This window comes from Semicossyphus pulcher, unplaced genomic scaffold (genome assembly GCF_022749685.1).
Source record: "Semicossyphus pulcher isolate SPU_LCO1_2020_fin unplaced genomic scaffold, fSemPul1.0.p SCAF_15, whole genome shotgun sequence".
NCBI lineage: Eukaryota > Metazoa > Chordata > Actinopteri > Labriformes > Labridae > Semicossyphus > Semicossyphus pulcher.
In genome coordinates, this window is record NW_027211659.1 from 15,469,711 (window position 1) to 15,491,133 (window position 21,423).

The following is a 21,423-nucleotide window of genomic DNA, read 5'->3' on the forward strand; positions in this document are numbered from 1 at the left end:
GGTCATGAGGACGTAATGAGAGGTCCTGGTTTCTCTAAGGATAGCTCTTGGCTTCCTACCCTTTCTGATGCATCTATTCCTGTTTTCACTTTTTGGAATGACCTTGACTGAGACGGTGCCGTGTGTGGGGGTGTTTATAATGATTATTTTGCTTCTATCAAATTATTTTTTGATTGTGCACGGTGCACTTTTCGAACTCCAAGACACATAAACAGTTGAATGTACCCAGAGAAGATGTATTAAATCTGTACAAATACCTCTGTACCTTGTACTTCCTCCTGTTTTGTATCACCCTGAGCTTTTCTGACACAATGAGCACAGACACAAAATGTATTGTAATTAGAGAAAGGACCCAGAAGAAACACATTGCAGTCGAGCTCAATAATGCAAAGACCAGACCTGGGAGATGAATGTGAGTTAATGTTATGCAATGATTTATGTTACCAGGACTTTTTAGTTTATTCAAACATCAAAGCCAGATCAAAAAGAATATATAATAGACATGATTTGAAATTATGTATCAGCAGGCTGCTCTCCTCTTGGCACTGAGTTGTTTACTTCCTGAATTCATGACTCAGCTCTCCATCAGTTGACCTACATAGCACCAAACAACCCCAGAGACAGAAAGATAGAGCTCACTGATGACCGGTGTACTTTTTAACATCCCTGAGGGAGAGTCTGTCTGGCAGACATGGAGAGCCAGACTGCAACTTTACTTATTGTGAGCTAAGGGCTGTACAGGATGTCATGTGAAAGTAAGACTGTGTAGTGACAGTCTGCAAGGAAACCATTCACCCATTAGTGATTGATTAATTGGTTAATTGATCAGTTCAAGTATTCATTGCTGGTCTCCTTCGATTAGATAGTTCAAAGACAAAGTAGTGTGGCTTGTCCACCTTTCTTCATCCATCCATCCGTCAGTCCGTCCATCCATCCATCCATCCACCGAACCATCTATCCATCCGTCCACCGACCCAAATATCCATCCATCCATCCATCCATCCATCCACCGAACCATCTATCCATCCGTCCACTGACCCAAATATCCATCCATCCATCCATCCATCCACCAAACCATCTATCCATCCGTCCACCAACCCGACAATCCATCCATCCATCCACTGATCCATCTATCCATCCATCCACCGACCCACCAATCCATCCATCCATCCATCCACTGACCCATCTATCCATCCGTCCACTGACCCATCCATCCATCCATCCATCCATCCATCCATCCATCCATCCACTGACCCACCAATCCGTCCTTCCATCCATCCATCCATCCACTGCTCCATCCATCCATCTGTCCACTGACCCACCAATCCATCCATCCAGCTATCCATCCAGCCATCCATCCAGCCATCCATCCATCCGTCCACCGACCCACTAATCAATCCATCCATCCGTCCACTGACCTAACCTAACCTATCTATTTTTTTCTGCTTATGCCGGGTCGGGTCGCGGTGGCAGCAGGCTAAGCAAGTAAGTCCCGACATCCCTCTGCCCAGCAACGTTTCCACCTCATCCTGGGGAATCCCATGGCGTTCCCAGGCCAGTTGGGATATATAATCCCCTCAAGCTAGCTCTGGGTCAACCATTGGGTCTTTTTCCAGTTGGACGTTTCCGGAAAACGTCCACAGGGAGACGCCCTGAAGGCATCCTAGTCAGATGCCCAAACCACCTCAACTTGCTCCTTTTGATGCCAACGAGCTCCCCCTGGATAAGGTCCAGCTGTAAAATACAAGAAAAAAGTTAGATTGACCAAGAACATCTTAAAAAGTAGAAACTACTGCTGCTCTACTTTACTAAAGGATATGAATTCATCTTCCACCACTGCTCATTCATTCAGTCATTCACTTTCCCCAAAGAGCCATTGATATTACATTATGTCTTCATTTGTTCCTTCCTGCTGGTCGGACATCCAGTGATTCATCTATTATGGTCCAATTCATTCCAATACAGTGATGAGTATTGTAATGCAGTGAGTTGGGAATGGGCCTAATGCTTTTCACAGCGACAGTGATCAGTGCAGAGACAAGGCTAAGAGGCTGATGTGTTGGGAGTCATTACAGATATTTTCTGGTGACTGTAAAGCATCAAATCACATCTTTTAAGATATTTACGTATCTCCACTTGTCGGCTGTCAGGCTGGGGGCATAAACAGTCATTCAAGATTAATTTCACAATCCATTATTCAGACAGCTGATGTGAGAATTCAGTCATGACCTTATTCTCACATTTGGTGCTGCTCTCTAGCACTGCTGCGCCCACACTGAGTACAAAACAGAAGAATCACAGTCAGCTCGTGTATGATCACTCTTTTAAACTAAGAGGATCCTGTACATGACACCTTCTTTCCAAACAAACAGACTCGTGCATTCAATGGCAGGCCCTTGAAGGATTGTGGTTGGGGGGATGCCTACGGGAGACAACAGCTGAGGAGCATCAGTCTATTTTAGTTCTGCCTTTATTTAAGTCTCTCAGAAGGAGGTGTGATGATTACGGTGTGCCCGGGAATCTGGGCAATCTCCCCCTAAAAACAGCTCAATCCCTTGAGTACTTGCTCTAACCCCCCTTTCAGGAAGTCTATCTAAAGTAGAGGAATCTACCAGAAAATAAAGCCCATCTCCAGTATTTGATGTCCCACAGCCACTGAATTGAGTCAAATGGCCCCTTACACCGCACGTCTGTACAACAATACCAACACTTGTGAACAGACACAGAACCACTTTTTGGTGAATGTCTTATCCTAAAAAGCATATAGCCCTTAAAGACACACTTATGGTCATGCCCTCTGAGTTATATCTGTGAATTTGGGTGTTTGAACAACTTGAGAAGAGTAGCAAGAGACTAAAACTCTTTCAGCTGTTTGTTTAAAACCAAGAAATATGACTAAAATTTGAATGAGTCACAGGATGAAGTTTTGTAATTCTCTTTGATTCTGCAAGTGTAAAAAAAAGGCACAAAAAAAGCTTTTGGACATTAAAGCGGAGACAAAAAGCTTGGATTGAATGAACCCAGTTGCAAAAATAAAGACATGACAAAACTTCACAGAATTGGAAAGTTATATGTATTTTTTTCCTTGCTGGTGGATAAAATCCCAGCAGGGTGGGGTGGGTGTCCAAATGGACCCAAAAATCTTTGCTACGGCCCTGCTGCAGCTTCAACCCCATGTAAGAAAAAGCTGCTGAGGTGAATCTAGCTAGCTAGACGCCCTTCACCTTATTTATCCCCAATGATGGACAAAGAGTGAGCAGAGAAAATAAGTCTAGAAACAATTGAGACAAAGGTGTAAAACGAGCAGCAGGTCATCAGAGGGGTGTCCCCTTCTGTGGCCTACATGCACTGTTATGTGTATTGGAGAGGAGCTGTAACTTGTTACCTCTGTGTTTCCAGAAAGCCCCTCCTTGGACAAACCCCTCCGCCTGAGCGTCACACAAAGTTCACTCCAGTGCAGTCCCCTTTCCCTAAGCTCACACACACACACATACACTCACACACATCCACGATCATCCTCACAGACGCACACACATTACAGACGTCTGCAAATTGCGCGCCTGCCGCTACTTTTTCTCTCCAGGACCTGTTGGATGCTACTGACAAACATTTTTGTGCGGAGTTACAAAAGTAAATTTACCTTCCACTTTCACTCTTTTTTCGCCGAACTCAGTGACACCTACTGTCACAACTTTTTTTGAGACCTCCTTTACACCTCAACAATATCGCAGTTTAAGGGTGAATAAACTGCTTAATTGCATATCAAATTCCCGATCCATGCAGTTGGATTAAAATCTAAATTTCACGGTGGAAATGAATAATTCCGTGAAATAACTCACTCCTCCGGACCAAAGGATTTCCAGGTATGCTCTTATAAACTATGCATTACAGTAATCTTTTCATCTCGGCAGCGTCTGGCCACGGTGCTTAATTTACTTTAATATCAGCTTCAAGTTGGAATGCGTCTCGCAGCTATCGCTCCACAGTTGGTTTGATGGATTTGAATGCTTTAAATGCGTTTGTGCGCTTGTGTGAGATTAGATAAAAGAGAGAGAGAGAGTTTCTGTGTGGTCTAATTTTACGCTACTCTTCCTCTAATGTTGCGCCTTTTGACAAGAACCTTGATTTATGTGATGTATGCAATATCTGTCACACAAGCAGCCTACTGGGCATGCGCATGTGTAGCCGTCCAAAGGGTCTGTTTTCATTCAGACAGGTGCTATGTCTGAGTGTGGCTGCATAGCTCCAGTGTGTGTCTAAGGATAGGGAGTCTCTTGTGTTTTCCAGACAGCAAATCCCCCTGAGGCAACTGTATGATTTTGGGCTGTATGATTAAAACAGACTTGACGTGTGTGTGCCTGTGTGTGTGAGGGAGAAAGAAAGAGACTGTACATTTTTGGACATATCACTGTAGGGCTTTTCGCTGCTCTCTATCAGTCCTGACTTCCCTTTTCTCCTTTGCAGTGATAATCCCAGTGTAGCTTCTCCTCTCGTGGAGTGAAGATGTGTCGCAGTGTGTGTGTGCCGGGGGCTCTGCTCGCTCTCCTGGCGCTGACACTCACAGTGCCTACAGGCCAGGCCTGCCCAAGGAGCTGTAACTGCTACCAGGCCAGCGAGGTCCACTGTACTTTTCGTTCCCTGTTTGCTATTCCTCCTGGCCTGCCTGCACACACACGCCGCATCAACTTAGGGTAAGGGAATGCCTGTGAACACATGCACTTATAAGAAGCTAAAGTGCTTAAGCTAACATTGATTTAAAACAACTTATTCGGGTCTTAGGCTGATGATACTGCTTCTGTGCTGTTTTAGGTTCAACAGCATCAGCAGGATCCATGACACCTCTCTGGCTGGGCTGAAGAAAGTGGAGCTTCTGATGCTCCACAGTAACGACCTCCACTATCTTCCAGATGCAGTGTTCAGGGATTTGAAATCATTACAGGTAAACAGGAAGAAAAACAACCTTGACGCACATTAAAAAACAATTAAACTTCAATTCAAAACCAGTAGGAACTACAGTAGGCGACTAGCAGCAGCCCTCAGTAAAACTGTCCTATATCCCTGGCTAAACAGAACTATCATTGCTGGATTATACAGTATTATGACTGTTAACACGGACAATCAACCAGTGTTTCCTCAGACATTGAACCTCTGACTCTTTGGAGAGTTGAGTTTTTTTGCACAACACAGATGTGAAAACCAAAACTCGAGTAAGTCTCCAAAAAATGTTGTCTAATCCCTCTCCAGCCTCAGGCAGGGAGGACCATGCAGGGACTCCAGCACTTTATCAAATGTGCTTTTTTGCAGAAGCTCTTAAACTCTTTCCTTGTGGAGCACAAGTTGTTTACAATCCTCAGTGCTCTCTAACTATGAGAGATGAACATACTTAAACAGTTTGTCAGAGCAGATTTCTGTTTTTAATGTGAGTAATGAAGGGATTATGAAGATATTTATCATCTGTCAAAGGGGTTTGGTACATTTTGAAAAGGGTGCTGCATTGATAAATGTGCCTAAATCTGCCAGTCATTCTGTTAATAACAAATGGATTCATTGTAGAAATATGTTTGTCCTTTGATATGTGAAACCAGTTGCAAGATTCGGTTCATATTTAAGCACATTTTTCTAATTTCAGTACGACTAATATAATATTTACTGCCCATCATTCTTTTAACTGCTGCAGTGACAGGAAACACACTGGACAGCTTAGCTGCAACCTTAGGGCAGAGTCAGCACTCTGTGGGGAAGTGATATTACTCAACCAGCAATTGTTCCCTTCATCTCCCAGGCAGATGCTGATATATTTGCCATTGTGTGATAATACGAACCATATTTCCATGTGCTGACATCTTCACGTGCTAGATCTGTCAGCAGCTGGAGCCCTTCCAGCTAAGTAGCCTCCCTGGAGAGCAGATTTATCATAATCCTCGCAAAATCACAGTCCCAAAACCTGGTTTTCATGGTGCGCCTTCTTAAACTTAAGATCCCCGAGAGTCTTCTGCTGATGATAAAGGGCTGAATTTCATATTTGAAAAGTTGAAGACCCTAAGTGCTAGAATATCCTTTTAGTCACCCCTGCTTTGACCCAATAAACTGGCAGCAGAAATATATATCGCCTGGTTATGAGCTGTGGGCTATTTCTCCATTTTTACATTTAAAATGGTACTTCCTCATATTTTTAAAATTCTTGCTTCCAGCCATTCTGCTTATGAAGAGTTCATAACCCAACTCTTCATCCTCATTCTGATTCCCCTCACGTCATTTGTCAAGCATGTGGAGCCCAGTGACTGACTTATGATCATAGCATGCTTTCTTCATCATCAGCCTTGAAGTCTGTTTTTTGATTGCTCCTCTAATCCTCCTTTTCTCCCGCTCACTCCGTTTCCTCCCCCGCCCCCCGACAGATACTAAAGCTGAGCTATAACAAGCTGAGCGAGATCTCTTCATCTCTGACCTTCTCTGGCCTGACCTCACTCCTGCGCCTGTACTTGGATCACAACCTCCTGCAGCACATCCACCCCCGGGCCCTGCTCCAGCTGCCTAGCCTCAGGCTGCTACGTCTGCAAGGGAACCGGCTGCATCAGCTGCACCCACACGCTCTGTGCACGCTCTCTCTCCTGAATACTTATTACTTCTCCACACTCAGGTGAGCTTTAACACTTGAAGCACATCATGTAATATTCATCGGTAGGGAAGCACAAAATATTTGAGATCAGGCAGATATTGCCCTGCTGGTGGTTTGGAGAACGAGTAAGGAATGTTAGCTTACTGTTGTCTGCAAAATCTATTACAGCTATATTGAACAAGTAAACCTCTATCAGATAGGCCCCTGTATTGAATTGTTTCTTTACCCATTTTCTGATCCACTTGTATCACTTGTCTGAACGTGGATGGAAATGATAAAAATGATGGATGATTTCAGTCTAACCTGTCACCACTCACTGCCCACTCCCACTCCTTTTCATCCATTCCTCAATGACTTTGATTCAACCTCTGAGTTGTCCCTCCCCCTTTTCATCTTAATCTTTTCTTTTCTTTCCTTCTACAGACACATAGACCTTTCCAACAACAGTCTGAGCTCTCTGCCCAGCGAGACCTTGGCAACAGCACCTCTACTGGAGACTCTTGTGCTGCAGGACAATCCGTGGAGCTGTGACTGCAGCATGAATTGGTTTCTCACATGGAGTCTGGCTCATCCAGGTGAATGTCACATCTAAAATATTGTTCTTTTCATGTTTTACGTTGGTTATTCGTTGTCTCTTTGAGCAAGTTCAGGTCAGACAGATGCAAAAATATGGTTGCGTGACTAACAGAGACGGAATAGATAAAGGGTTAAGGTGAGAAAGAACAGGACTGAGAAAGCGAAGACTCATTTGTTGATAATTTCAGCCTATAAACAGTCTAAATGCAGCAATATAATATATATAATCCAGCCCAGTGATATAAAAAAAAGACATAAATGTCCTTTTTAATACATCTGGTTTTGTTATCTCGGTACCTCAGACATCTCTCCACCTGCTTCTCATCACACACCCCTCCCTGTTTTCCTTTATTTTCTGTATCTTTTCCAGTCAGTCCTGACGCTGTTATTGAGATGTGAGAGAAGGCTCGACCGGAAAATGTGTCTCATTGATATGCCAGACTTAACCTGCCGTGACTAATCCATGATGACAGCAGTGATGTGTTCAGGCAGATGAAATATAGGTTAATGATTGCTGCGTCTAAATGAAGTGATGCATATTTCTGATTTATGAGTCAATGAAGTAACCATACCAAATTAGCGAGAGATATAAAGGGTAATGAAAGCTTAAGAGGAGCCGGCATGACTAATGTATGACACCACTAATATGTGCAGATAGCTGAAACGTGCACTAATGTTTGTAGAGTTGCTTTTATGTCATGCGCAGAGATTCATTCTGCATTTTATAACGTACATTTTTCTGTCTCTTTCAATTAGGTTTGATGAAATGTCCTGGAGGCCCTCAGTGTCCAACCTGTGCCTCCCCAAAATCCCTTCAAGGGCAGGGATTGTTTGATCAGATGGATCTGTTATGCACAGTGCCTGTCATACCCTCTCCAGGAAGAGACACACCTTTGGATACAGAACTCAGTGAAATCCACTCAAGAGAGTCCTTCAGAAACCCTTTAGGCGATGCTTCTCTTAGTCTGTCCGACCAACAGGGGAACAGTGTAGATCTGAGCTGCAACATCACTCACACATCCGATTCCCAGGATATTGCTCCTCCTCCAGATCTCTCCCTCTCCTCCTCTTCTCCTCTCCCTCTTGCTATGTCGCTCGCCCTGGATTGCCCCGTGGAAAGAAATAGCTATGAGACACTTTGGAGGATTCTAGCGTACTACAGTGAAACAGCGGTTCGCCTGGAGAGGGAGATCATGCTGAGTAAAGCCCCGGCATTGGCCTACCGCTACAGGCAAACAGCAGAGACAGACGGATATTATCACACTGGAGTCAAAGCTTCTGTTAAAGCCAGACAGCAATGGTTGCTACAGCCGGCCATTAGCATTCAGCTGAACAGAGCGCAATCTAACGGAGTCAAAGTTCAAATCATATACTCAACAAGGGTTTCAGCTCATCCTGACCCTATTTCTCATTCCTCATTTCATCCATGGTTGCTCATTTCGACTAATCATACCACCAAAGCATTGGCAACAGTAGCAGGCAGTAAGCTGGAGCTATCATGCCCTCTTCTGGGTTCTGGTAACCCTAAAGTAGAGTGGATTCTCTCAGATGGATCTAAGCTCGTCTCCCCCTCCAGGACCATAGATGGTCGACTCTCTGCTTCAGCCTCAGGTTTACTTATACAAAAAGTGCAACTCTCAGATGCCGGGATCTACTACTGTGTAGCACGGGCAGGCAGGGATGTGGATGTTCTCCCTTTGCGCCTGGCAGTTGAGGACTCCTCTACTCCTCCTTCAGGAGAGCTAGTGGGACCTCCTGTCACAGGAGCAGTTGGAGAGCATGTCAGTCTGTCTTGCGAGGCTTCTGGTTCCCCAGAACCTTATATGAGTTGGATTTTACCAGATGGAAACATAGTACGGCGTGGATCAGCTGTATCAGGTGGGCTCACTATACAATCTAATGGAAGCCTCTATCTGCCGAATCCTTCTCAGAGGGATGCTGGTCATTACCGCTGCATTGCGATCAACCAATATGGCAGTAATTCTCTGTCCATTCACCTGGAATTAAAGTCACGATATCCCACTACACTGAGGACTTCATATCCCAGAGGGCCACAGTCAGCCGCTGGCAGATCAACCAGGATACGAGCTCCATTACTACATCAAGTAGAGGAAGGATCGGGGGATGAGGAGGAAGAAGGAGAGAGAACACTAAGTAGCAATAGGAGGCGTCCAAGACCTCTCCAACCTTCAACAAACAGACGTTATCCAGTCGGACAGCCCAGAGGACGTGTGCCTGTAAGAGAAGGACCCTTGAGACGAGGAGGACGGCCTGTTTCATCCACTGACAAGAGAAGAAACCGCTTTGAGAACAGACATAGAGTTACCACAAACAAACAGAGGATAGATCCCCAGAAATGGGCTGACCTCTTGGCTAAGATAAGACAAAAGACTGCTCATAATAATAACAGCCAGCCCACCGCAGAGGGAGAAGCCACAGCTGAACCGGTGGGAAGAGGCAAAAGCGGAGAAACAGACAGACTTGAGGGAGATGATGATACAGATAAAAGAAAAACTGAGGTGGCAGAGGTGGAAGAAGAAACCGAAGGGTCGTCTGTCGATGACGGTGATCTAAATAAGGAAGGCCTGCAGCCCATTCCCCCTGTTCTCACAGAAATGCCAACACACATTGGGACAAACACAGACACTCAAACAGACGCAGAGATAAAGAATGAGACAGATAGGTCAACCGAAACACAGACTGATACAGAGAATGAGACAGAGACACATGTACACACACAGGAAACAGTTCCACAGACGGAGACTGTGACAAACCCAGAGAAATGGAAAGAACAAGTCACATCTAAGCCAGTCTCGGGAACAAATGATATTGTCCAAGAAGCAAGTGAGGGAAATGAGCCAGAAGCAAACCCCGACCCCTCTCGAACAAGGCCTCAGATTCCCCGAAAGGGACTCGTCCCGAATTTGGTTCCAAACTCCCGGCCTCAAAGCCCTTGGAACTCTCGCAGGAGGATCGGACAGAGAAGACGAATCATCAACAGGCCCAGGGGGCGACCTTTGACTTCACCCCGACCTCTCCCTGACCCTCTAAACCCAGGGTCTCAAACTGAGAATACCACAGACCAAATTGATACGTTATTGCTGGTGTCAACAACCACGTCTCCAGCTGACCGTTTTAGGACTGCTGCAATGAATCCTCTGTCTCCTCCTGTTTCTAACAGTATTGGTATGTCCTCCTCAAAATATGTATCCCCCTCAGTGACTCCCTCTCCTTCCTCTACCACCTCATTATCCCTCCCTCACACAAAGGCACACAAAGACATGATGACTAACTCAGCTAACATCCCAGACACTACAGAGTCCAATCTCTTCAACACACTGACACCAGCACCCACTCACTCTGACACCGCCATCGCACAGACACATGTGGTCGACACACACGCCGAGACACCTACACACACAGCATTTGGCGAACATATTGATGGACCCCCAAGCAAACACAGTGAAGAGCCGGAGAGGAATTCGTCGGGTGTACCATATGTTTCCCAGTCCTTCGCCTCTGTGTCGCCCACTCGCTCCACCATTGCTTCCTCCACAGTCCCCAGTGCAGCAACAACTGCCACCACTACAGCTAAAATAACAACAGCTCCTTCAACTACTTTCAAGAGCACTCATTCAACTAGTTCAGTAAAGTCTACCCCTACAGCCAGTGTGGACACACTTCCCATAACAACTGCATTTACTCATATTACTCTGAGTCCCATTACAACTACTCTTACCTCTACTACTACAACAACTCCTATAGTTACATCTACTACTCTCACTACTTCTTCAACAAGCCCCACTACTACTACAACTACTACTACTACCACCGCTACAAGCACTACAATCTCACGGAAAGCTATTCCAACCACCACTACTACGACTGCAACAACCACTACTAAAACTACTGTACCCACTACACGTACTATAATTACATTATCAGCCAAAACTTCTCCCACCACCACAACAACAGCATCTACACCCAGTGCACCTTCTACTTCTACGACAAGAATGACATCTCCACGTACCACTGCATCACCCAAAGAGAGGCCGAGCGTTGAACAAGTCGACCCCGGGAGGAAGCCTGTTTCTGGGGCTACAAACCAGAGTAGACCCCCTACTGAATGGAAGAATCCTGGAGCTAATTCTATTCCTGATTCTCACAGCAGCAGGCCACAGCGGCCCCCCTCCTCTTCACTCCCTTCTGCCCCTGAGGTGAGTTAAAATCAATTCATGTTACATAATAAGGCTATTTTGTGGAAAATGGTCTTAAAGCAAGCACATAGATTACAAAAATACTTAGAGCCAAGCTATGACCATAATTTCTTCTTTATTTGTGAAATAATGGCTAATCCATTTAATGGGCCTCTATTTTTCTACTCTTTGTTCCTAGCCATTCATTAAATTAGTCAAGCGCACTCTTAAATGTAGTTTGCAGTCCATACGTATGTATTAAGATATTTTTGCCAGCTAGGGGGAAGGCATATCAACATTTCTTTTCTAAGTAAGTGCTATAACAATATATAAAGAAACGCACACACACACACACACATTCACAGACAACACCAGACTCTGCAAGCCCTGGAGCACCAGCTTAGCAGAAATGCACAATAGATCTGAAAATAGTCTAATCTGTATCCCCATGACCTGCTATTAAACCTGAGGGATGTTTCTGACAATTCTTCAATTTCATGGATTTTCCGGAGAAGTTAAGAGGAGATGAAAAACACATGTTCCATAATTATCAACATCATGTGTTTTCAGAACCTAATCCGCAGGGATTTAAATAAAATCAATTGTTAATTAATGTCTACAGTTCTGTTGGCATGCCTCTGCAAACCAAACCTCTGGGTCCAACACCACTGATTCTAAATCAGGGATCAGAGTACTGCAATGAATGCGTGATTGTATTGTACAACAAGTGTGACCAGTGGTTAGCGCTGTCGCCTCACAGCTAGAATGTTCCTGGTTCGAATCCCGGTTTGGACATAGTGGGCCTTCCTGTGTGGAGTTTGCATGTTCTCCCCATGCATGCGTGGGTACTCCGGGTACTCTGGCTTCCTGCCACAGTCCAAAGACATGCTTGTTCAATGAATTGCCCATAGGCCTGAATGTGAGCGTGAAAGGTTGTCTCTATGTGTCAGCCCAGTGATTGACTGGCGATCAGTCCAGGGTGAACCTACCCCCCTGCGACCCTGAACAGGCGATATAGTGTATATATATTTTTTTGCTATTGTTTTGTTTAAGTGTCCACATATTAATGTCAATACCGCTAAGTTCTTAACTAACTTTTTGAGACATTTCTAAACTTAAGTTCTCAAATCACATCCTCTTTAGTTAATTAAAAGTTTTTGCAAGTTGAAGAACTTTCTTTCGTGGAGACATTCTTTCAGATGCCCTCCAATTATAAATATTTATAACTTATTTCATTATTTTTTGTTATACTTAACATTTATGTCCTTATGATCTGTTTTCTAAATCTTTATTCTAGACTGCAGCTGTGAGATCCAAACCGAGGATTGCAGATCCACACATCAGGACGGTGTCGATCCCAGCAGAGAGTACTGCCAGGCTGGCTTGTGAAGCTCAAGGAGAGCCGAAGCCTTCTATCACATGGACCAAGGTCGCCACAGGTATGAATAGTGCAGCAAATATGCACAAGTTTATGTCGGCACAGGCACAACACACATTTAAATATATGAATGTTTAAAGCAATTTTCAGTTTTATCTTCAAATTAAGGTTACCTTAAATAATCCATGAGCTCTGTCAAATCTGGTTCACTGCTGAAAACTAAGTATTCCACATTACTCTGTAAACTTGCTTTCTGGAACAGGCTCCAGTTCTTGTTTTTAATTATGCTGGGAAACACAAACAATGTTATTTTTCATTCAGAATTCAGTTATCTGTGCAAATACCTGTCATCTTTATGATTAAAAACTACAGACTGTACAATACGGAATAAATAAAGGTTTGTATTTACTCTCTGAAAGGGAATCAATCTCAGCTTTCACATGTGCTGTAACTGAGAATATGAACACATTTTACACTGATGAAATAACCCATTAACACCCACTTTTACTCACTGGCATGCAAACAATCAGCTTTTCTCTCCCTTTCCATGTGGGAAAAGCATATTGAAAGAAAGTAATGGAACATTTTGTGCATTGCATCACTGACTTTACTTCATGCTGTGCCACTTGGCCTGTCCCTGATCCTCCTTTCCTCCGTCTCTTACTCACTGTCTAACTTTCTTTCCCTATTTGTCTCTGTTTTTCCCACTCTGACTGCTCACTTCTGCTCTCCTTTGCTGTCTGTCTGACTGTCAAACTGTCTCTCTCCCTCTTTCAGGAGCAGTGATGTCAATCCACTCCAGGGCTCAACGATTTGAGGTCTTGCCAAATGGCACCCTTGTTATCCAGAATGTTCAGCTGCAGGACAGGGGCACATACATCTGCAGTGCACACAGCTTTCTGGGTCGTGACAGGTGAGACTACTGATACTCGTCATGAATATTAATGCAGTGTATACTTAGCCATTCAGTTATAATTACCATGGGACACAATATTTTCAGTATAAATTACAGAGGCCTGAGGCACACTGCAATTTAATTACTGGGTATTATGTATGTTCTGTTGGTATTTTCCCCACTTAATTTGTGAAACAAATTCATCTTTTCGGGTGCCAAAACAGTTACAGACATTCTTGAATCCACATTTTTAGCAGCCAGAAGTTATTTAAAAATCTTTCTTTATGAAATCTGTGTTTAAAATGTGTTACCCAATGTGTGTGAAGAACATTTCTTGGGATCCGTGGTGGCTTTGTGTATGTAGGCCTTTGGGTGCTTCCTAAATGTTTCATTTACAGTATGGTTTGTTTCTATTTGAAATCTATGATCTGATTAAAATCTGCACCTGAAAAGCTGAATTTGTTTTGCAAATTAAGTTGGGAAAATACCAACAAAACATGATGACCATGGGACACAGTATTTTCAGTGTAAATTAGGGAGGCCTGAGGCACACTGCAATTTAATTACTAGTATTAGTGTGTTCTGTTGGTATTTAAATGCGAGCTTATCGGGTGCAAACGCTGTTACAGACATACTTGAATCAGCATTTTTCAAGTAGGACAATTTGTTGATAACATTTTTGTATAAACGTGTGATCCAATGTGTGTGTGTGTGTGTGTGTAACTCGAGTTTAACATTTCTCAGGATTCTTGGTTTAATTGTGTTTCCCTTTGGGTGATTCTTTAACGTATCTTATGAAATATACAATCTGCAGTGGTTTGTTTTCATTTAAAATGTATATTTGACATGCTTAAAATCTGTTTATGTAATGCTATATTGGGTTTGTTTCCGCTTTGTCTTCCATTATAGATTGCTAACCACCCTGGAAGTGTGGACCCGCCCCCCTCGGATGCAGCTGGCCAGCTACAGAGAAGCCACCATTCATCAGGGGGGAGAGTTGCACTTAGAGTGCCAGGCAGACGGCATTCCTACCCCTCTGCTCTCCTGGGTTCTACCTGATCGTTCTGTCCTGACCTCCACCTCCCCCTCCACCAGCCGCATTGCTATGGACACAAATGGAACCCTCCATATCTCTGTAACTTTACCCAGCGACAGAGGAGTGTATCGCTGTGTGGCCTCCAACTCAGCAGGTGCTGCCAGTGCCTCTGTGCGTGTACACGTGTCCTCTCTGCCCCCTGTGATACAGCAACACAAAGATGAACACTTGCTCTTGTCTCCAGGGAGGCCTCTGTATGCTCACTGCTCCGCTCGAGGTGCCCCGCCACCAACTCTGCGCTGGCGAATTCCAGATGGGACTTTAGTTCGTACATCCCAGTTTGTCCATGGGAACCTTTTTGTCTTGCCCAATGGGACGCTGCATATTCGAAGTGTTGGGCCTAAAGACTCAGGGAACTATGAGTGCACAGCAAGTAATGCTGTCGGCACTGATAAAAGAACAGTGAGGGTAGAAATTGAAGGAGTAGCAAGAAAGGAAGGGGCAAAAGCAGTTGCCACTGAAAAACCATCTTCTCCTTTGGTCCATAAAGACAGAAATATGCCAAACCCTAGCCACCCTTCAAATCCATTCATCTCCCCAAGACTCTCCCCTCCATCCCTCTTTGATAGATCCAGAACCTTGCCGCTCTCCCCCAGCTCTTCTAGCTCATCTTCTCACCCACATCAACTCCAGTCCACTAACTCACCTCCTAAAATCAATAAACCAGTCACTGCCTCCCCCACACACTTGGCCTATATCCACAAAGCAAAACCCTCCTCTCTCTCCCCGCCCTCAACAGTGGCTACAAATAACACCAAAGTCTCAATCGGCATTGTAAACAACACAAGAGTTACTTCTCCCCCCTCTGACAAAAAGGGAGGCTCAGCTGTTTTGTATCCCCTTCCTGTCTCCCCCTTCAGTAAAGCGCGTATTGTCTCTACATCACCCTCTATCAATACTATCCACTATGGGGGGATTTTGCAGCTCCACTGCTCTGTAACTGGCAACCCAACACCCATCATCATTTGGAGGACACCCAACAGGAAGCTGGTGGACATGCACTTCAGGTACACCTGATATGGGTTGAAAAATTACACAAGTTATTCTTTAGCTTTTGTTTCTCATTGTGTATTATTCTAATTCTGTGTTTGCCAACTTCTGAATTTTAGTTTTGAACGACGTCTGAAAGTGTATCCTAATGGCACCCTGTCAGTTCAAGCAGTCACAGAGAAGGATTCTGGAGACTACCTCTGTATCGCACGAAACAAGGTCGCAGATGATTATCGCCTCCTGCGTGTCTCTGTGGCTACCAAGCCTGCCAAAATTGAACCCAAGCAGCCACTCAATCACATGGTGTTGTTTGGCAAACCACTGAAGGTGAGCAAAGAGGGGTATTTACTTTTTGTCTAGCTCCTAATAACATTGTTTAGTCAATAAACAAATAAAAGCAATTATTGGGTGAGTTCAGTGTGACGATATTGGCGGATAATGTGTTCTTTTCCCGTAATCCACACAACGGATATGCGGGATCTTCATGGATCTTGCTTAAAACATAAAAGAACCCATTTACCACATCTCAGCTGTTGAGATTTCAGAGCCCTATTTTTGTAGTCTCAAAAAGAAAGAACAGAAAGACCTGTTGGGTCATGGCCTCATATGAATCATCAGCAGCAGCCTGCAGGGGATAGTACACACACAAACATGAATATTTAATAGCTTAATGGAAATAATGTCAAACAGGGTGAAATGCAAGAAAGAGGACATCATATTACCATATTACTATAGGAATTTGTTGGCCTTCATTTTCTATTGCATTCCAACATTCATGAGTAAAATGATGACTTTTTGAGTGGTTGCCTAAAGCATTTCTCATTGTCAGCTTACATTTTTAAGGCCTAATAAAGCACTGCCTAATAAAGCCTAAATATATGGTACAGTATGTATCAATCCTCCAAAGAGAAGATATGAAAGAAATGAAAGCCTGCAATACTGTTATTGTGCCTTGCAGGTGGACTGCCAAGCATCAGGGCTGCCTGACCCAGCTGTCCGTTGGAGCCTACCAGATGGAACTATGGTGAACAGTGTGCTGCAGGAGGAAGACAGAGGAAGACGAACTCGGAGGCTAACAGTGTTTGACAATGGGACGTTACTGGTTCCAGCTGTGGGTATGGGAGAGGAAGGAGAGTATACGTGTTACGCCGAAAATCAAGGAGGGAAAGACACAATGAAGGTAAGAAGAAGTCTGTGAAGGTTCTCAGTAACCTGGGTCATAGTAATTCAAAGCTTAATCCAAAAGGTGACTGGACTTGGTTGAAGTTCTTGAAGACGTTTAACCTCTCATCCAAAAGGCTTTTTTATTTTTAATTATAAACTGACTGGTGGACGGAGCTAGAAAATATAAGTCTCTATAGGTCATTAGTACAGTACTACAGAAGCTGCAGAGAACTTTAACCAAGTCCAGTTGCCTTTTGGATTAAGCTTCAAAGGTGAGACATTTTCTGAAGAAAAATCTAAGAACATTCATTTATTTTAATGACCTGACATTTATTTCCTTCATTTGAATTCAACACTTAAAGGTCAAGGTAAAGATCATGATGACGTCTCCACCCACCTTCACTGATGAGAGAAGCTACCAGGTCATCAAAGTACGTCAGGGGGCAACCGCCACTATTCCCTGCCGTCCCACAGGAGACCCTATCCCGACAGTGACATGGTTTTCCCCAACAAACCGAGTCATCCCCCGAAGTTTGGGATCTGGATTCTATTCAGAGCGGGTGGTGGTAGTATCTGAAGGAACCCTGGAAGTGCGTATGGCTCAGAAGATCGACACAGGAAACTATACATGCAGAGCAAGCAACTCAGCCGGGGGGAGCAGCATGGTGGTGCGGCTGGAGGTTGAGGCTCCTAGCTATGGACTTGTTGGCCATGTTGGAGGAAGAGGGTGGAGTGCTAGTAATGGACCTGGCAATGGACAAAGCAGTAGAACAGGGGACAACAACAACAATAAAGTCACAAGCAAGCTTGGTAGCATAAACAGCAGCAACAATGGTCATAGTGATAATAACGGTGGGATCGGAGACATTGTACCAAAAACTAGTATTAGCGTAGCAACCAGTGGCTTTAATCCTCCCCAAAGGAGTGATAGTCAAGATGCATTTAACAGGCCTGTCAGTGGAATAACAACACAACTAGGTAGCAGTGTAATCAGTGTCGGGGTCAGCGGTGCTGGGAATATTGGCATTAAAGCGGATAACGTTGGAATAAATAGAAATGGACCTGGCATCAATAGTGTGAGTAACAGTCAAAGCACAGTTATTGTAGAAAGGAATCCAGGGACTACTAATAATGAAGTAATTGCAGGAAAGAGTACTAATGATGCGAACAGTGGTGGTGGTATTTCAAGAAATGTTGGAGTTTATAGCACCAGTGTGTCTGGCACAATCAGAGGAAATGTGTTCGGCAGGGGTAGTAATACAGGTGTGATCAATGATAATAGCAGGAATAGTGCTGGTTCAAGTAGTACTGGTGTTGCTGCTAGCAATACAGGTACTAAAAACTCTAACACCGTTGCGGATGTGGTAAGGACAGTAAAGCAGCTAGCAGTGAAAGGTCAAACTGTTATTTTGCCCTGTCCGTCCCAAGGCTCCCCTCTCCCACGTCTGGCCTGGCTTCTACCTGGTAATGGTGTGTTGCCAGCTCCTTATTATGGCAGCCGACTCACTGTGCACCGAAACGGCTCCTTGGAGCTGCGAGGCTTGCGGGCGAGTGATAGTGGGACCTTGGTATGTGTGGTCCGAGGTGATAGAGGAGAGACGAGGATACAGGTTGAGCTGGAAGTCTCTGAGGCATCTGCACACAGGTCAACGACTGTGGATCGACCTGTGCAGGGAAGTTCTGGATTGATTAAATTGCCTAACCCAGGAGTGCCCACTACTCAAAAGCCTCTACACAGAGGGCCTTTTTATCCGGCTGTGCCTCGTCCAGTTGGCCCTCCACCCCGCTCATCTGGCCCTGCCACAGAACCAGCAGTGAGCACCAGAACTGCCCCCTTGCTGAGCATCATTAATGGAGAAACCCTTCGCCTGCTTTGCCCTGCTTCCAATGGATACACCCAGGGCTCTCTCTCGTGGACCATGCCCAGTGGCAAGGTCCTGTCCCGGGGTGAGAGCGCAGATTCCGGCCGATTTCAAGTCCAACAGGATGGAACTCTAACGGTGCTACAGGCCTCCGTGTTTGACCGCGGTACCTACACTTGCAGATCCACTGAACCCGACTCAGTTTCAGTCGTCACTGTTCCTGTGATTGTTATCGCCTACCCACCGCGCATCACAACAGGCCCCTCCCCTGTGACCTACACACGACCCGGTGTCGCTGTGGAGCTGCCATGCCTGACCATAGCAACCCCTCGGGCGACAGTTACCTGGGAAACACCAGACCTGACACAACTCAGGGTGATGGGTCAGGCTCGTATCTATGGCAACCGCTACCTTAGTCCTCAGGGTTCCTTGGTGATACAAAACCCGACGAGTAGAGATACAGGGTTTTATAGATGCACTGCCAGGAATGTAATCGGAGTGGACACCAAGGCGACCTACCTGCATGTTATATAATGGGGTCAAGATAAACACACACACGCATACAAACACACAAACGTGCAGCAGAAAGAGACTTCACCTGTCTTCTGTGCTGGTGAATGAACTCCTGAACTATTAACACTTTGTGTCCCACATGCCCAAAGGAACTGCAAGATACTGTTTAATCTCAGAAAGACACTTCTAATAAACAAGTATATGCCTCATTGATGTATTTTTAATGTAAGACTTTGTTTTCAATACTGTAATTTTTTTTATGGCAAGATTCTGAAGATACAGTGTTGTGCATTTCTCTCTGCGTTAACTAATAATTTGTGTCTGTTTATTCAGCTGGTGCTACACCATTTATCTGTTGTACCTTGTTGTCTGTCTGAAAGGGACTAAAACACAATGAAGTTACATAAAATGCACAGCATATTAATGAGTGCTGCACAAATACAATGTCTATGTGTGGACTACTTTCAGGTGGCCAATGACAATAACTGCAGTGTCATTTTTGTAGGGAAAACCACCCCGCAGCTTTCATGGTTTTCACAGATAATTTTAGAATTATTCTATTTTCTTTTTTTACAAATTACAAAAAAAACAACAAATCAAAACCAAAAGAAAACAAAACATTTCGGTACTGTTAGAAGACAGGAGTGCTTTGCTTTGCTGAGTGCTATATTGTATTAGTGTGCAATCATTTTCTAACACTGAACTACAATTGGGCCTTAATTCACAAATATAGTATTTGGATTCATAACTTCTTTGTGATATTTAAAATACTTTGTGCAGTTTTTATTTATAAACGACATATTACTAAAGGTTGGATTTTATTATTACAGTGCATATGTAGCAAAATGAAATTGGCAGCCTTATTTGCATTGTACTTTGTATACATGTAATCTGTAACAGCTATGATGTTTGAGGGCGTCAGCATGATGATTCACCATAACACCAGCTTCTTAAGAACTTGTTTACATGTTTTCTGACTAACTTCTGGGGTTCAAACCTTAACATATATTGTTCTGCCACCATGACTGTATCTCACACCCTCACAGCATTACTGGGGCAGAATGAGATATGGTCAAGGAGCTTTCATGTAAGCACAATAACCAATTCTTTGAAGAGCGCTCTTTGTGATTATTTTGATATGAAAGACTGTATAAATGTGCGTGTAATTCAAGAGCCTGTCCTAAGCTTGTGCGCGAAGCCAGCATCTTATAGCTATCGCGTTTCCTTTTTAATGTTTTCATTTGTGCTTAAATTATTTGTCTTGTAAAGACTCTGTTGTAAGACGCCAGTGTTTTGCCATAAAGGGAGAAATGATTAAATATTATTATATACTGTATGTTTGATGTCTCACTAGTCACGAGGAATGCTTGCTGTATTTTTCACAACTTCATTTTATAAATAAAAATGGAAAAGAATTTAAAGTGTTTACTCGGTGAAATGCCAGCAGCAGAAGCACACTTACACTTGGAAATATGGTACACATTCAGTGTGTTTGAGTGAGTGAGAAAAGAAAACACCCAGTGGGAGAGCAGGAGCGAGGAAGGTCAGTTTTTCTTTCGTATATTATGAGAACAGAAACCTCTTTATCCCCAGCTCAGCTGTCAAACCAGGAAATGGGTTCTTAACTGTAGATGAGACACATGTTGATGACATCATCGAACTCTCTGGGAAATGCAATAAAACACACAGCAGCAGCACCGCGCACCACCCTACGCTCACACCTGCAAGTGGTGTTCATTCTGAGTCCTTTAAAGAGTTAAATACATATATATATTATATACATGAAGTTACACATGACATATGTATTTATACCGAACATCAAAGACAGCTGCTGTTGATTATATCCGAATGAATCACAATTGTTTTAATTGTCAGTAGCGACGTCACACCATACATGCCGTGTACTATAACTTTGAGACTGTTTCCAGTTGGGAACTGCTTCTACATCCCTTTTTCCATTGCACTCTGAGGCAATAGTTCAAGGTATTTTAATCATATCAATAAAATTTTAATACATTTTATCTGCTGTTAATGGTGTAAACATACAGCACTGCATATTGAGCTGGAAATACAAACATACAACTCGGAAACAGACCCAGGACTAAAGTGAATGCTTGAGGGTTAGACTACCCAC

The 21,423-nt window shown here is 43.9% G+C and overlaps 1 protein-coding gene across 1 annotated transcript; it reads left to right on the forward strand.

The window, feature by feature from the left end:
• Positions 1-4,503: 4,503 nt before the first annotated feature.
• Positions 4,504-20,653, forward strand: LOC138592490 (matrix-remodeling-associated protein 5-like). The gene is made up of 11 exons (XM_069663311.1): positions 4,504-4,691; positions 4,810-4,939; positions 6,399-6,640; positions 7,043-7,194; positions 7,952-11,412; positions 12,689-12,830; positions 13,547-13,682; positions 14,574-15,767; positions 15,870-16,077; positions 16,709-16,930; positions 17,277-20,653. Exons 1-11 carry the CDS (start codon positions 4,504-4,506, stop codon positions 19,308-19,310), a joined length of 8,109 nt encoding a protein of 2,702 aa, XP_069519412.1. The 3' UTR covers positions 19,311-20,653.
• The last annotated feature ends 770 nt before the right edge of the window (positions 20,654-21,423 follow it).

Bases quoted from the DNA above. Each gene is read 5' to 3' on its own strand.
- LOC138592490 (XM_069663311.1), top strand. From the start codon at position 4,504: ATGTGTCGCAGTGTGTGTGTGCCGGGGGCTCTGCTCGCTCTCCTGGCG. The intron at 6,641-7,042 runs GTGAGCTTTAAC...TTCCTTCTACAG, and splicing joins TATTACTTCTCCACACTCAG to ACACATAGACCTTTCCAACA. The intron at 11,413-12,688 runs GTGAGTTAAAAT...TCTTTATTCTAG, and splicing joins CACTCCCTTCTGCCCCTGAG to ACTGCAGCTGTGAGATCCAA.